Source organism: Zosterops lateralis, assembly GCF_965231275.1.
Source record: "Zosterops lateralis genome assembly, chromosome: 3".
In the NCBI taxonomy this organism is placed as follows: domain Eukaryota; kingdom Metazoa; phylum Chordata; class Aves; order Passeriformes; family Zosteropidae; genus Zosterops; species Zosterops lateralis.
In genome coordinates this window covers 22,347,538-22,363,541 of record NC_139764.1, presented here as the reverse complement: position 1 = coordinate 22,363,541, position 16,004 = coordinate 22,347,538, and the positions used below count along the sequence as shown (strand labels likewise).

Sequence of the window (16,004 nt, the reverse complement as noted above, 5' to 3'; positions counted from 1 at the left end):
AGCTTTGACAAAATCTATCTGTAGATTTTTGTGTAACTTGCACGTTGGTAGTTTCTGATTTGCATTTTTTAAATAGATATTTTTCTTTGTTTTCTTCAATTGTAAGCTTTCTAACTTTTGCTATTTCAAAAACATAAGTCTTTAAGGGAGAGATTACCTTCCTGTACAAAATGATTGCACTTTGCTGAAGTCTCATAAACTGTATGCTATTAAAGTTGGAAGCAGAGGAACACAGTATCAGTCCAGTGATCTGTGTAGCATGAGATTCCATTTCTTAGAATTGCCATTAGGAAATATTTCAGAAGAAGATGCAGTGTAAAATAAATCACATTTGTGGAAACTTCTTTTGGGCCCGTCATTTCATGATGGATTTATAAAGCAGAGAGCTTTATAGAGCAGCATTTGCTGCTTTTAAATTGTGTGATATAAAGAAGCCTAGAGGCTGGCGTTTGTTTCAGGTCTATTTTTCTTGGTTTCAGAGCAGTAAGATAAAATATTTGGCCACTTTGTACAGATGCAATAAAGAACTGGAGTGACAAAGTCATACCGTGAAGCAGTATTTCACATTGCTTGTATGTGGTTTGCTGCAGTTTTACTGATAAAAAGAAAGCTAGGTCGTGTACATTTTCTTAACTTGAAGCAGAGACACATAGCTAAATGTTAGATGAGAGAAGTTTGATGGGAGAGGAGGATGCCAGGCTTCAAAGCCAAAAGCATTATTTTGATCTTGCTGCTTGTCCAAGGTACACCTATGGAGTCTGTCACAGCTGTGTTTTTTGCTGAGTCGTTGTTTGGGTAGGATGGATTATACCCACATACTCCTCTGTTTCAGATTTATCTTTATTTCTGTATTATACTGTAGCAATCTGACTTATTGGAGTAATGACAATCACCGGCTGAATTAGGAATGTAAAATACAGAAAATTACAAATACATTGGGCTCTTTCACTAATCCACAGCATCCTTAATCCACCACCATTTATGGCTGCTTTGACCCCTAAAGCCTTAAAGGAATAAGACAAAAAAATATTCCTAAACAAACCCGTGAAAGCTGTGTAAAAGAAATTTGTTAAAAGTTAGTTTGGTCTTCTGTCTGCAAAATTAGCTTTGAATCTATGCCTTGAAAACAGAAACAGGACCTGTTGTTAATTCCTATAGCAGCCAATGTTTTTTAATCTCTTCCTGCCTTTTCCCTACTCTGCCCATCATATATGTGGAATCAGTTGATACAGAAAAGGAGCCGTGGTGAATTTCAGACTTGGCTTAAAAAGTGAGATAGTATGTAACTTTACTAGGATGAAGTGTTACATTTCAAAGGATGCCTGGCAACATAGAATTTCACCAGGAGTTTAACATGTACTAGATTTCAAAGAGTGGTTAAAGCACTAAATGAATTTCAAATTAAGAGTAGGAAATTCAAAACAGCATTGCTCTTAACTGGTTTCACTGCAACTACTGACATTTCTCATCTTTGGAGAGTGTCCTCTCAATTAAGCAAAGCTGTAGTAGTTCTACATCTCAGAAAAAGAAACAAAAATGTAATTTATGTTTGCCTTCTGTAAAATTCTGATCAGTATCTAGAAAAAAAAATGCAGTGCTCAAGAAAAGGTTTCCCCTGGATTTTATTTTTACAGAGTTAACCTTTAATACTGGACACTTTTTCAAGTCTTTTCAGACTGGAGAGTGGTATTTGCTGAGTGGATATTTTCTATATCTGTGGCGTTTATTGTATAATTCTATCAACCTACTGATGAACTTTGTACCAGTGACCTGAATAATTGGTAAAAAGGGTGATACAAGATGCAAGGCTAGTGAATCTGAAAACAGTAGATGCAAGGTGGGAGTTACACATCTAAAACATTGCTGTGCACCACTTGAAGGAAATTCCTTGGGTTTTTCAGCAGAGGGCCTGCAGCTTTGTTTATTTTGAGGTTCTCACATTCATTGTGCAAGATCAAAGTTGATATTAAGCAGAATCAGCCAGGGGTTCTCACCTACTGAATTGCATCCCTGAGAGAAGGGAAGGTTTGGGGAAAACAGCTACTGTGAGACTCTCTCAGAAAGAATGGTCCAAACTTGCTGTAGAATCTGGTGATGTTAGGAATGTGTAAGTTATCCATCCACTTTTGCTCATAGTGAGTATATGATACCTGAATTAACAGTTCAGATATGACTTGTATGCTCTTCTACATTGCCCAAAGACTACCCCATATAAGCTTTTCTCATCAGAGACCCAGCTTCAAGTGCTCTAATTTAGCTTCTGTATGCTCTGGTTTCGTGTGTGGTCATTTTTGCCTGTCATTCTGTGTGAAACTTGGAATTACAGAAACGTGTGTGTTACAGTAATGTTCATGTGAGCTGAGAATGTGCCCTGAGCATTTTACAATGCCGACGACACATGCTTTGGTCTGCAGGATTACAGCTGCTCATTGTTTAAAGGATACATATGAAGAATTAAAATTGTATAAGTGGGTTGATAAACACTGGCTTGGTGGAGCTCTGTTAATTCTGTACTGAAGGATTCTGTACAAACTCTAAAATTCAACAGGCTGGCTTGCAGTCCTAAGATGGTGGTATATTAAACTGCTTAATTTTAATAGGCTGTGCTGTTATCAATATAGTACTTCCCTTCAACATATGTGTGCATTGATCTCTTTGTGTTTAAATAAATAATGGTGTGAGTTAGAATAGAAAACTTTCTAATTCTGCTTCACTTTATTTCTTAGCCAAAGTGAAAGAGAGGAATTTGAAACAGAGTTCAAACAAAAGTATGAACGAGAAAAGAGTCTGCTGACAGAGGAAAACAAAAAACTTACGAATGAACTTGATAAGGTAAGTGCTGATTAGTTGAGCCCTGAATTTATAACTATTGTATGCTATGTACAAATTGGATAATATGGAGCTGCATTGATTATTACTAACTCTTAAATGAAATGAGTAGTTGATGTTACACAAAAAATTGGTGATTAATGTTAGATATAGAGTATCTACATGCATCTGAACTTGAGAAAGCGTGTGCATATGCATATATATATATATGCATATGAGTATTTATGTGTGGGAATGGAATTAGATGGTCCTATATTTTGGTAAGATTAATTCTAGACAGCACTGTAAGCCAACAAAAAGGATTATTTCATTGTATGACCCAAATATAAAAACACATTGTTAATGATGTGATTACTTAGAGTACATTTGCATGTCAATCGTTTGAGATACCAGGGCCCCTCCTACCCTTTGAGATTGTGTTACTTTAAGATACTAAAAAAATACAAATGATAAGGCATATTAACTGAACCGTGTTGAGCAAGAAATAATTATGATTCGTGCATTTGGATTGTCTCTTTATTGTTCATTTTGACAGGTTATTCAAGTTCATTGTGCATTATCCCAAGTCTTGCTAAACTTGTCTATTCCTTTTTACTCATTTTGTAATGCATTAGATTTTCTAAAAATATGATGAAAGTACAATGTTCTTCAAAGTAAGCATGTTTGCATGTCTGTGCTCGAATTGCAGTATATTTTCATACCAGTATAAGACAGACAATATATATGCCTGTAGGTAGGCTTAGTCCAAAAAAACTGAGAAAGAGCCTAGTCACTTTGATAGTTTTTCTGCTCTCTCTCTCTCTTCCCCATTACCTTTGTATTTTTCTTGTCAAATGACATATAATAAGTAGGCATATTTAAATTATAATCCCATTTAAATGATAAATAGGGTGTGGGGTTAGTCATATTTGGAGTAAAAAGCAAAATAGATTTTAAATTGGCCATTCTTTTATCATTTTGAATTGTTAATATGTTTCAGTACTAAAAGAAGCTTTCACCTGAGATTTCATTTTCCTAAGCAGACCTTCCTATAAAATCTATCTGGTCTCTGATTCCAATTTGACGTTCTGAATAATTACTGAACATAATGAAGATTTAGTTCCCAATACCAGCTTGAGTTCGCTGTGGCTTTTGTCTTGCAGAATGTGCCTGTATGAATGGCAGCAATTTGAATGAGAGAGGTTAATTGCTAGGTATAATATATTGTACTTAGAGATGTGCATTTAATTTCAATTTCCCTGTCTAAAAGTCAGTCAAAAGAAAAATAAGGGAATGTGAGACACCTGGAGAATCTCAGGACTGTCTCATGCCTGTATCTGTTCAGTCTCTCTCTCTCCATGGTTACTAAACAAGGGAGAGGTTCAGCAATCTTATCTGAGCCCTAACAATTTTTGTGCCTTTGCTTTGCTCTTCCAGTGTAGATTTTTTTTATATACCATACATTCCACACATATGGTGCAAAGCAGAAACCTTCTAGGAGTTTTAGAGGTATTTGGAGACTAATTCTCAGAGAACTCATTGAATAGGTAGTGTAAAAATGTTGTTCAAGTCCTTAGAAGTGGCTTTTCAGTTACAGCTAAGGTTATACATAAGATGATATTGTGGCTTTTATCCTTACATGGTGTTTATTGTGATGGCCAGTACCCATTTCTAAAGCAGATACAAGGTGTGGGAAAGGGGAACGTGAGGTTTCGAGTCTGCACAGAGATGGAGTCACAGCAGTTTATACTTCTAACGAGTTGTTTAAATTCTCCTTCAGCTCACCACCATGTTTGAGAGGCTGAGTATGAATAATCGGCAGCTGGAGGAAGAGATGAGAGACCTGGCTGATAAGAAGGAGTCGGTGGCTCACTGGGAGGCCCAAATCACTGAAATCATCCAGTGGTGAGTGTTCTGCTCTCATGGTATGACAGCAACCCCTCAGTATGTGGTGGGGCTGGTGCTGAGTTTTTGTCTTTGCACATGGCACTTGGAAGTGCTGAGGTGAAACCTCACACCCGTCTGGGATTCTGCTGGGGTTTTGGCTGAGATTTTAATAATATACAAATCCAGAAATTTGTATTCCTCCTTAAGAGTGAAAGTGTCTCACCAAATAGAGCTTTTCAAAGTGCAGGAGGATCATGGCCATTGGGTGTGGCTTGTGGCTATGGAAGAATGCTGAAAGGAATCATGTGCGGAGCTCATGCCTCTGAGAGTGAACAAGCCTGGGAAAAGTAGTGGCTGAATGTTTGTCTCGGCATTAATTTCCTTCATCTGCTTGGCATGTGGCAGAGTGAAACAAATACAGTGCAACTTTTATGTGATTTTTTTTTTTTAATAAGGAGAATATTTCAGACTACCACAAATTCAGTCAAGTGATGTTTGTAATGGTATTTTTGCTAAATAATGATGTTATGTTTCTAGAGTCTTCTGTCCAGTTCTAGTAAATTAAAGAGAAGAAAAAGGGTTGAAACTATTAAGAGAAAAAGATTGTGTATTCTAAGTTTTTCATCTGTCTTTTTTTTCCTCATCATGCCTGTTTCTCTCCTCTCACCTTTAATGGTCCTTTGCAGTGTTTCACATCTATAAAACCAGTTTGCCTTTAGACATTTTATTTTACAGATCATCTACTTCTAGGAAGACTTCATCATGATATACTAGTATTTTTCGGTTGCTGATTGATTATTCCCTCCCCCTGTTTTTCCTGTCTTGTGTTAGTGAAAAAATCTAATTTGTTGTGTCAAGGCAAAAATGGGAAGCACTATTTTAGAGAAACCTAGTTTGATATTGTTGTAATGTTAGTTCAACTTTGTTGTCGAGATATAGAGAAGTTTTTGAATAGTGCCATGTGAATACATAGCAAGGCATAAGGGCCATCCTCTGGGTTCCCAGCATGTTTTAAGCAATGTTTTTTGCATAAAAGTATGTAATGCTGATCGATTTTATGAAGTCAAATTTGTCTCAAGGCATTGTATTTCTAACAGAAGTTAAACATTTTAAAGGGTCCACTTTGTGTGTGTTCCTTTTAAATTTTGTCTCTCGTAACAATGATAGTAATGGACAACCTGAGTCAAAAAATTTTTTTAAAAAATTAACTGGTAATTTAAACAACTTTTAATTTCTGGCCAACTGGAAATATTTACTCAGAAAAAAAGATCAAGATAACAAGTGAGACAAGTCTATAATTTCAAGTTCCTTATTGGTTTAAGGTAGTGCTTATCTATCATATTGCACTAAGGTAATCAAACACAGTATTTCAGATTTATATGTGAAAATACTCATATAACTGGCAGTTATAGGAAAAGACAAATCAAAATTAATTGTGGACTGTTCCACTTAACATAATGTAAAAATGTACCAACAGCCATTAAGAATGTACCCTCTCCTTTACTTTTATGAATGTGTTTAATATTTTAAGATGTATTACTGATGTGGTTCAGGCAAATGATAAAGCATTTTTCATGTTAGGGATGTCACTGTAAAGGGTAAAAGGGCTTGGGCTTGAGGTTTTTGTTATCTCTGAAGATATTTAGTGAAAAAAGATCATGCAGGACCTAACTTTCTGAATGACAGGCACCATTTTACTGATCCCTTATGATAATATAATCTCTTCTAAACAGTACAGAACTAAAAATTAAAGAATTATGTGAAAAGGAAAAAATAGAAATACTGAGGGCAAATATTACAGGAATTTAAAAAGACTGGCTTGGTTCCAGTTTTTCATCACTAAACACATCTCAATTTTCCCTCCATACTTTTCTCTGCTTATGTTAAATTTTCTCAGCTATGTGAGGCCTTATCTTAGGTCACATTTTTTCCTTGTTATGTTTAGATTTTTCCCTGTGTTACCCAGATAATCTGGTCATGTCCATCTGCTGTTCTTAGAATTCAGCACTGCATACTGAAAGTAGGCCCTTCTCTGTGGAACTTGACTGCTATATGAAGTATTTAAGCATCTATTATAAACGTTTTAAAAGAAAAAAGCCCCCACTAATTTTGGAGAAAACTAGTCTTAATCAGTCACAAGCCGGTGTTTTCCTCAGAAGAACATGCAATTCAATTCTGTATCTGTCCACATCTTCAGTGTGACAACGGAATGCCTTGGAGCTAGCAAAGTAGGGGAGAATTTGTGGGCTTCCTCTTCAAAACTTAATATTACATTAAAATATGTATTTTGGGTGCATTATTTCTACCTCCTAAAAACTGCCATATTCTTTTTGTACCATGATCCAGGAAGGATAGGAGGCAGTAGATGGAGTTAGTTACTGGGTTTGTGAACAGCTTGCTCAGTGGCCTGTAGTAGTTCAAGGGACTTGTTTTAGCCCTTTTTGGAGTAACACAAGCCCAAGAATTCCCTAAAATTTTTTAAGTGCTTTGCCATCTAGAGAATGCCTCTTTGAATTCCCACTTTGGATGATTAGGATTTGTCACTTTCATCATGATTCCTGGGGTTGTTTTAAATTGCTATTTCTCTCAGATTTTATAACTTGTGAGTAACTTTAATGGCTTATCACATTCCCTTTAGCCTTTTCCTGCTTTCTTACTCCACTTTATTGCATCTTTTGGGATAGTGTATGAAAACCTTCTAATCTTGCTGTTGTTATCTCAGGATTCCATAAATAAGGCAATATTTTAATATAAACACTTGAATCAAGCTTTCACTGCAAATTCTGTTGTGGACTCAACAAACCCTCACGGATCATTCAGCCTTAATGGAGCTATTATATTGACGAGTTTATATTAGCCAAATCACTCGTCATTCCTTGACAAGAGTAAGAAATATTGAGGCTTTTATAGTCGGCTATAAATTTTCCTATGGGAGATGGGAAGGAGATTAATTGCACTGGAGGTTAATGCAGTCACTTTAAAAAGGAATATTTTAAATAGCCGTGGTAGTGTAGTTCTGTGCTGTGCAGAAAGGAGGTCGCTGGAAATCTTGGTAGTGATTCCCAGCGTACTTGGCAACAATCTTGACTTGGGAGGGATTAATCTAACCTAGTTGTAGAAGTCTTAAGGTAGACAACTCAATAAATCCCATAAGTAGTACTCTAGAAGTCTGTTGTTCTCACCACCGTTTGAAACACAAACTCATATCAGATAGACAAATCTGGTTTTTTGAGTGTGTTTATGTGGATGAGCTGAATCCTACCTGTTTTATCTCTAGAATGGATGTTGGGCTTAGATTCACCTGCCCAGAAGCTGTCACAGTTGTTTACCACAATATTTAATTAATATTTTCCTTATCAGCCGGATTTTTTGTACTATTCTTGGTTTTATCTTACTTGATTTCATTGAAAAAACCCCAACACAAAACCGCCACCAAAAGAAAAAAAAAATTCCAACTGCCCCCTCCCAACACGTATAAACTAAATCAAACCTAGAAAGCCCTGAAATTTGGGTTGGGAGTTTTTTGGTTGTTTTTTAAATCTGTTTTCTCTCAGGAAAAAAAAAAAAAAGCACACACAAATTGTGAACAAAATATACCAAAATATCTATGCACATTCAACTGTTAAGAAACTCGAAACATGTAAAATTCTGAGATGTGCTGTGTTTGAGGTAAGAATAGTCAGAAGTTAATTACCTCTAAAAGAGAAATTCTGGAGTGCAGGGTGAAATTTCAGAGCTTGGGGGCAGAGGAAAGTGTTAAAAACTTTTAGAGATGTATTTTCAAAAAACAGATTTTATTGGAGACACCAGGGGAAAAATTAAAAACTAAGTTGGAGACTTTGAGCATATTGGTACGAAAACAGAAATTTAAAAGCATTGAGAGACTAGAGGAGTCATGACTCAGATTTCCTTGGGACTTCTAAATCAGGTTAAACAGAGCTTGGTGCAAGACCCCAGGGCTTTAAGACCACTTCTCTTGAGCAAAATTCTTTAGTCCTCTGGGTCCATTATGTAATGTAAAATATCCCAGCTGGAGACCCAGGGAGTCTGACTTCCTGAGCATCCTGACAAACACCATACAGATAGCAGCCAGTGGTTATGTGAAGGTTGTCATGGTGTTGGCTTCGACCAAAAAGTTAAATTTAATTTTACAGGAATTTATACCATATTGCTCTTCTGGATTCTTTGCATTAAGGAACTAAGCTTGCAAGGGCAATTCTATTGAAAAGAGAAGAGTTAATCCAAATTTTCAGTAAAGAAAAAAGTGACTGGGTAGAACCTGAAGAACTTTTCTTCCTTAGTGTTCTTGCTATGCTTGTTAGGATTCTGTGTCAAAATGAGGACAAGAAAAGCAACATTAGTAAGAGTTAATTTGCCATTCTTGCTCTTTTTTTCTTTAATTTTAGTATTTTAAAGCCAACCAAATGGAACAACCCCAGCAAAACAGTAACAAATAACAAAGCTCCAAGCACTCTTGGGTCCACATAATGTTTAATAACGTACGTCATTATTGAGAGAATTTTGCCATCTAGTGGACAACAAAACCACCTCAGTTCCCAATTGTACTGCTTTAATTTGCTGTATTCCAGAGCTTGAGGAGTTCCCTTGAACTCAATACAGATATTTGAAAAAATTTACTTTATATTTTCATTTTCTAGATTTCTGCTTGTCTGTGGAACATCTCTCTGAGGTTGTTGCATGGACAGCTTTTCCACATTTGGAACCTGAAGGTTCTGTGCACCATAAACCAAATAACTGAAGTGTTTCTTCATCTTTCATCAGAAAGGATCTGTGTGGCATCATAAAATTGGATGTAGAAATTGGACACTTTCTTTTCTGCAAAGATTTTATCTGTCATTAAAAATAGAGAAAATGAAATGCTGATTCCTAAATCTCTTTCCTTTCTCATAAATCAGGAAAACTTACTGTGACCTTGGGAACCCCTCATGCTTTTTATTCCTGCTTAAGCTTTTTTCTTTTTACAGTGTATTTAATTATGTACCCACCACCTCAAAAAGCATCTTTAGCTGCTTCTCACATCTTTTGCTCTAGCTTACAGCTTAAGTGGTTTGTGCAGGCTCAAATAATCCTTATCTGGTTGTCAAAATGCATCATCCAGAATGTTACGGGAAAAGAAGTTGATACACTCCTTCCATCAAGTTCTGATGTACCTTGGGGAAAACAGTGACTCATTAATATAAAAACTCTGACTTGACTTTAATAGTCAGGACATGTAGGGTTTTCCTAGATTCCTCCCCACCTCTTGAACTAAATTATAAGCAGGAGACAAAAAAGAGCCCAATAAACACTTGTTTTCATGTTGAGTGTGAGATTTGTGGAAAATGGTTGCTAATTTTGCTCTTGGCTCCTCTGTATTACAGTAGTCTGTCTTCCCTAAATAAACCTTAAACTGCACACCCCAAAGTCACCACAACCTGCAGATATTTAGCCTGTGGCTTTCACAGTGTGATCTTGCCCTAAAGCTCTTCGGTTCCTCCCTTGCCGCTGACAGTTCAGAGTATGTGTTCCCTGTCTTCCTTTTGCCTCCTGACAACTATCTATAAATCTGTGTTGGAACTTCTATTATTAATGGTAGACTTCCAAGTAGCACCATTTCCATGTTCTGTGTGTGTATGAACCCCAAAGTATCAACCAGAAAAATGTACATTCCCTTATAGGCGTGAACTTCCTGCTGCAAGATCACTGCCAGACAAAATCAACTGTCTGGAGAACTCTTATCTCCAGTCCAACAGACTTAGGTTTAGAGTTACTTTTAAAGATCAGGAAGCAAGAGTAAGTTAATTCTTATGAAATAGAAAAGCTATTTTCCCACTTTCCTATATTTTATTTAAAGCTATTTGAGGTTCAGTACTTAGAGCATATCCTAAACATTTCAGTGTCTGGAATTGATAGACTTAACTGTGGTCAAGCTGTGGTATTACCCTGCTGGTCTCTGAGGCAGCTCAGGGTCTTGCATAAGGTGTTGCAGAACTGAGGTTGTTCTTCTGTGGGCAAAATGAACATGTTTAGAGCCAGGCATGTAAGGAAATGAGGTGGGAGGGATGGTGTTGGGTTTTTTCTGTTTGTTTTTGTTTTAGATTTTTAATAAGTTACTTCGTTTCAGTGAGTTAATTTTTTTAGCAACTTTCTTTTCTATGTTAACACCTGAGGCAAAGTGAAGAAAGAACCTTCTGTTGTGATTAATCACAGAAAGTTGTTGTTCTTTCTTTGTAACTGATGATCAAAGAATCTGAAAAACAGGCATGTCTCCTTGTTGTCTTTACACCCAGAAAGCATGTCTGGATTGAAAACAAGCTTGGTGGATGAGAGAGCCTCTTCTGGCTTATGCTGTTTAATAACATTAAAAGTAGACTCTCCCTGTTTAATTAGCACTTCTTGAAGTAACATCACTGTTTAACTGCTAGTTCTCATAGTCAATAGGTACAGTAAAGTTAACCATGACTTCCAGTATTATCTGCACAATTGAATCATTAATTACTGGTTGTGAATTTTGTCTTAATTTACTCCCTAAATATAGGTTGAAGGATTTTTTTCTCACAGTCTCAATTTCAGGTATAGGTAATGATAGGTAGTTCTTCAGTTTTCATTCTTTGTCTTAGTGATGCATATTGTTTAATGGAACTCCACAACCAAACTCTGTGTGGTTTTCTATTTGGGCTTTTGTTGTGGTTGTTGTTTTTATCCTTATGTTTTATGACTCCTTTTGTATTCTATATTTATCTCTTTCTGGTTGTTGGCTTGTTGGAGGGACTTCTGTTTTTTCTTTAGATTCTTTGGTTAAAACACCTTATTTTTTCTTATGTAATCATTTAGGGTAAGTGATGAAAAAGATGCTCGGGGTTATCTTCAAGCCTTGGCCTCTAAAATGACAGAAGAGCTGGAAGCCCTGAGGAACTCCAGTTTGGGTGCAAGAGCTACAGTAAGACTTTCTTTCCATATGTCAGAAGGTTTTTTGTTTGAAAAAACCACTGTTTTGGCAGTTTCAGCTGCAGCAATAATCTGTCTGTAGAGTCTATGTTAATTGTAAGTTAAACTTTCCTAGAGCTTCTGAATAACTGAATACCATATTTATTGTTTATCAATTAGTTAAATACCAATATCTTTATAATGTGATTTTATCTATGTTATAGTTGAAGTATCTACTTTATAATCATATATGAATTTGTTGAAAGAAATCATGCTTTTGTTCATGAAAACATTCAAGTCTTTCACTTGTGGTGTGTGGTTGTCCTTCATAGCTGTCATCTGAATTGAGGCACATCAAACCAGATTTCACAAAATCTTTACTTCTGAGATCAGCATAAAACATAAAATTTGTTATATGGATTCAGAAATACTACTACTAATGCTACTCTTAATTTTAGATTATTTTGGAATTAATGAACTCCTGCATTAAGGGCATAATATACTGAGAAATGTAGTTCTGGAAGTTAGTTACATTGCTCATGTTCAGCTTCCTTTCCTCTTACTCTTTCTACTCCCTTTTTTGATTCTTTCCTAGGACATGCCCTGGAAGATGCGGCGCTTTGCAAAGCTGGATATGTCTGCAAGGCTGGAGCTCCAGTCTGCTCTGGATGCTGAAATCAGAGCCAAACAGGCTATTCAAGATGAGCTGAACAAAGTCAAAGCTTCCTGTATCTCTACAGAGTGGTAAGACTGAATTGTTCTGATGCAAATTTGCTTTGATACCTCCGAAGAAATGTCATCAAGTCATTATTTTATCTACCTTGTCTGTGGAAATTTGATCATGAATGATATGCCAGTTTCATATACCCAGATGAGAAAAAAAACTCAACATCGCTCTTCATTGTTTGAACAGATGAACAGTTACTGGGGAAAGTTGAAATATTGAAGGCTTTCAGAGGGGACACTTTCTCTGTAATAATATGATCTCTCCTAGTTGCGATAACAAATCCAAATCCATAGTTTGGGTTTGTGTCTTAGAATATATTTTTTCCATTCTGCTGATAGCTGAATTGGGTTAGCTGACTAAAATTATTTATTGCATACTGATTAGCACAGTAAGAAGTAATAATGGTTAATGGACTATTATGAATTCTTTTATTTCTTCCTTAGACCTCTCTCTTTCTCACTTCTACCTCACCACCCCTACAACAGAATTTATTCTGAGTTGTGTGAATGCCTGAAACAGGGGTTGGTAGAAAGTAATTCCATTTCTAGCTTCAGAGCACTGGTGTGTTTTGCGGCTTTAGGAAAGCAGCAGGACAGAGCTGAGATTCAAGTATGTTATCTGTAAAATGGGAACATCTGGTTCACCTACCTTGAATGTTTTTCAGGGCAGGTAATGTGATAACAGGCACCGTTGGAAATCCTGTAAGAACAGGAGAACCAGTGTTTGCCTTGACAGGCAAGAATGAGAAATGTGCTCAAAGTGCAGAGTAGTGTTACCTCTCAGCTGTGAGTCAGAAAGCACTGAAACAACTTACTGTAAAGGAGCTGAGAAAAAAATAGTTCAACTGACTATATTAATATCAGAGGTATTTAATTAACAAATACATTTTAATGAAAAACAGGACTTCTTAAAACATAAAAATATGTACAGTCTTTTTTTCTCATTCACAAGATACAAGCTCACGCAATTACTTAGAAATTAGAAACATGAAAAACAGGAACCTATTAATTAGACAAATAGCTTTTTTTCTGTAAACTAAACAGGTGCCAGTAGATTTATTCTGACATTTGAAGACACCAAGAATGAGAGTGACTTGTATCTTGAGTTCTTAATACTTATGTGCATTTTTTTGTGTTCTTTTGAAGTAAATTGCAAGAATCTGAGAAGAAGAACCTGGAGCTTTTGGCAGACATCGAAAGGCTGAAAAAGGAGACAGAAGAGCTTAGATCAGAAAAGGGTATGGCAACTGATATCCAAGTAGATAGTGTGTCACATTGTGGGTACATCTTATCAATCAAGTGTCACCTTGAAACTAAAATATGGTAGCAACATGTGAGCACAACACTTGTGTGTCAAGATGTACCCACAGTAGTTGCATTTGCAGTTCTAGTACTTGTAATACGCCTCAGTTTTGTTGGTGCCTTTGAACCAGTAAGGTATTATTTCAGTTGAGACTGCATTGTTTTTATCTGGCCTGTCTATGGTGATTTACTGCCAGAAGACTGTTAGAATATAGCTATATTTCTACCCTTTTCTCCTTCATGATGGGTGAAGGTATTTGGACATCAATCCTGATCATAGTGTTGTTCATCCCTGAGTGTTTTGGACCTGTCTACACAGAGAGTAAACAACTGCAGAGGAATTCATAGCATTTGTTTGCTTCTGGGATAACTTCATTGATAGGCTTTGCAGCCACACAGTGAGCAGTGTGGTCATGAGTGTTTTGCTGTGGTATTAAGAGTATGTTCTGGGATTACTGCTGCATCTGTCCAACACTATTTTGCATTGTTTCTGGGAGAGGAGACTTATTTGGTAATTCTGCAATGAAAAAAATTCATTAAGAGTTGATTAATGATTTGGCTGATTCTTTGCAGTTTCTGTAGTAGCTCTAATATTTGTGTCTTATGAGTCACATGGGAAGAAGTGTTTTTTCAGACCAAATGGAATTACCTAATTTTCTGTAGGGAACTATGTGAACTCCAGAATTTAAATACCCTGGCAACAATTGCTGCATTGGGATGTCAAATATTGTTCAGCTTTTCCAACTTAATGGCCGACCAGTCAATAAAGTATTATAGTTTACATTCATCTCCTATATATAGGCCTCCCATGCTGATTGACTGGTAAAAATAACTCAAACCTATACAGAACATTTAAAAATGGGGCCAATTAGCAAATAAGACTTAGGGAATTAATACTGCCTCATCCTGATGCTTAGCACTGATACCAGGACTATGCTTCCTCCATGTGCTTGGAGAGAAGCTCTTGATAGCAACTCCCTGAAGACAAAAATACTTTGTCATGTTTAGTTTTCATTTATGTGTTCTTGAACTTCCTTAACTATTATGTGTGGTTACTTGACTTCTGAAATCTTCCTTTGTGTTAAATAATGTTATGAATTTATAATTAATATTTTACCCTATATTTTTTCCAGCATTTAAAACCTTATTGTTTTGGTAAAGTAAACCTTTGCGCTCTGCTGAAAACAAGCAAGCAAAACCAAGTACTGATCAAGGAAACGTTAGTCATGTTTCTTAACAGAATTATATTAACAGTAATAGTCTAGTGCAATTATTCAAATAGTCTGATAGAAATCTAGATTAATAGTCTGATAGAAATACACTTAATCTAAATTGTTACCATCTTTGATTTGGATTTCTCTTAAAAGAAGAAATTTGTTGCTGTTTGAATTATTAACTGTATCGAAGATTTAAATGTAGTCAAGGTACTCTAGAAGTGGTAGAGTAACTTGCAATGTGTTGAAGTTGATTTCTAGGAAGGGATTGTTTAGATTAGCATTTAATCCTTTCCTGTTTTTAAATATATTCCAGAAATTTAGGGAGGTGGGAAAAATATTGCTGAGAGTATTCCATAAAGTTGTCGGTAAATTGAAATCCAGTTTTAGTATTTTACTGTGATTTCAGTGTATTTATATTTTAAAGAGGAAAGAAAGTGTTCTTTGTGACTTCATTCACTGTGGGTTATATTTAGAACATATAGGGTGATATGCTAATTAGAGCAAGACACTGACTTTTATAAAAGAAATAGGTAACTTCTGATAGCATCATTGTTTTGAGATGCACATAGTCCCGCAGGCTCTGGTCATAGTAAATATATATAAGTATGTGCATAATGTGTTTATAGCATTGAGAAGAATAGAGTTCATACACAGCTGTGAAGTACAAACACCCACACAGCAACTTGAATTAGAAAAGAAGAAAAAACAAAAAAAACCCAAGTGGAGCAAGTTAAAGTAAGAGCTGGTGTGCCGGCCCCTGCAGCTCCAGGGATACAGCCTTCCTGCTCTGCTGCCTGAGACTCACACCCTTAAATGGTGTGGTGTGACAAAAGCATCTGGAGGTTCACCCAGGGCACTCAGCAGAGAGAGGTGGCAGGCAGGCACTGGGCATGGCTCAAGGAACCCATCTTGTTTGAAAATGCCGTGTTTTTGTCGGCTCCAGCTGTCCTGCCATGGTGGGACATCCCAGGTGTCACCAGAGCAGGGCTGGCACTTGCTGCATTAGTGTGTGGTGCAGATAGACACGAGCACCTTAGAAACCAGTGCCCTCTGCATAACAGACATGGACACAGAGCTTGTTTTCCACATGGAACTCACACCACACACATCCTAGCTTGGGAAAGGTTGTTTAAACAC

General features: G+C 36.5%; 1 protein-coding gene across 4 annotated transcripts in view; it reads left to right on the top strand.

Annotated features, from left to right (window-relative positions):
• CDC42BPA (CDC42 binding protein kinase alpha) overlaps positions 1–16,004 on the top strand; it is a 181,482-nt gene that overhangs the window by 123,073 nt on the left and 42,405 nt on the right. For all 4 annotated transcript variants that reach the window (XM_083856233.1, XM_083856235.1, XM_083856236.1 and 1 more), the window contains 5 exons: positions 2,727–2,832; positions 4,589–4,713; positions 11,530–11,635; positions 12,218–12,366; positions 13,495–13,586. In XM_083856233.1, the coding sequence (XP_083712359.1) occupies positions 2,727–2,832; positions 4,589–4,713; positions 11,530–11,635; positions 12,218–12,366; positions 13,495–13,586 (578 nt within the window). The remainder of the gene's footprint in view (positions 1–2,726; positions 2,833–4,588; positions 4,714–11,529; positions 11,636–12,217; positions 12,367–13,494; positions 13,587–16,004) is intronic.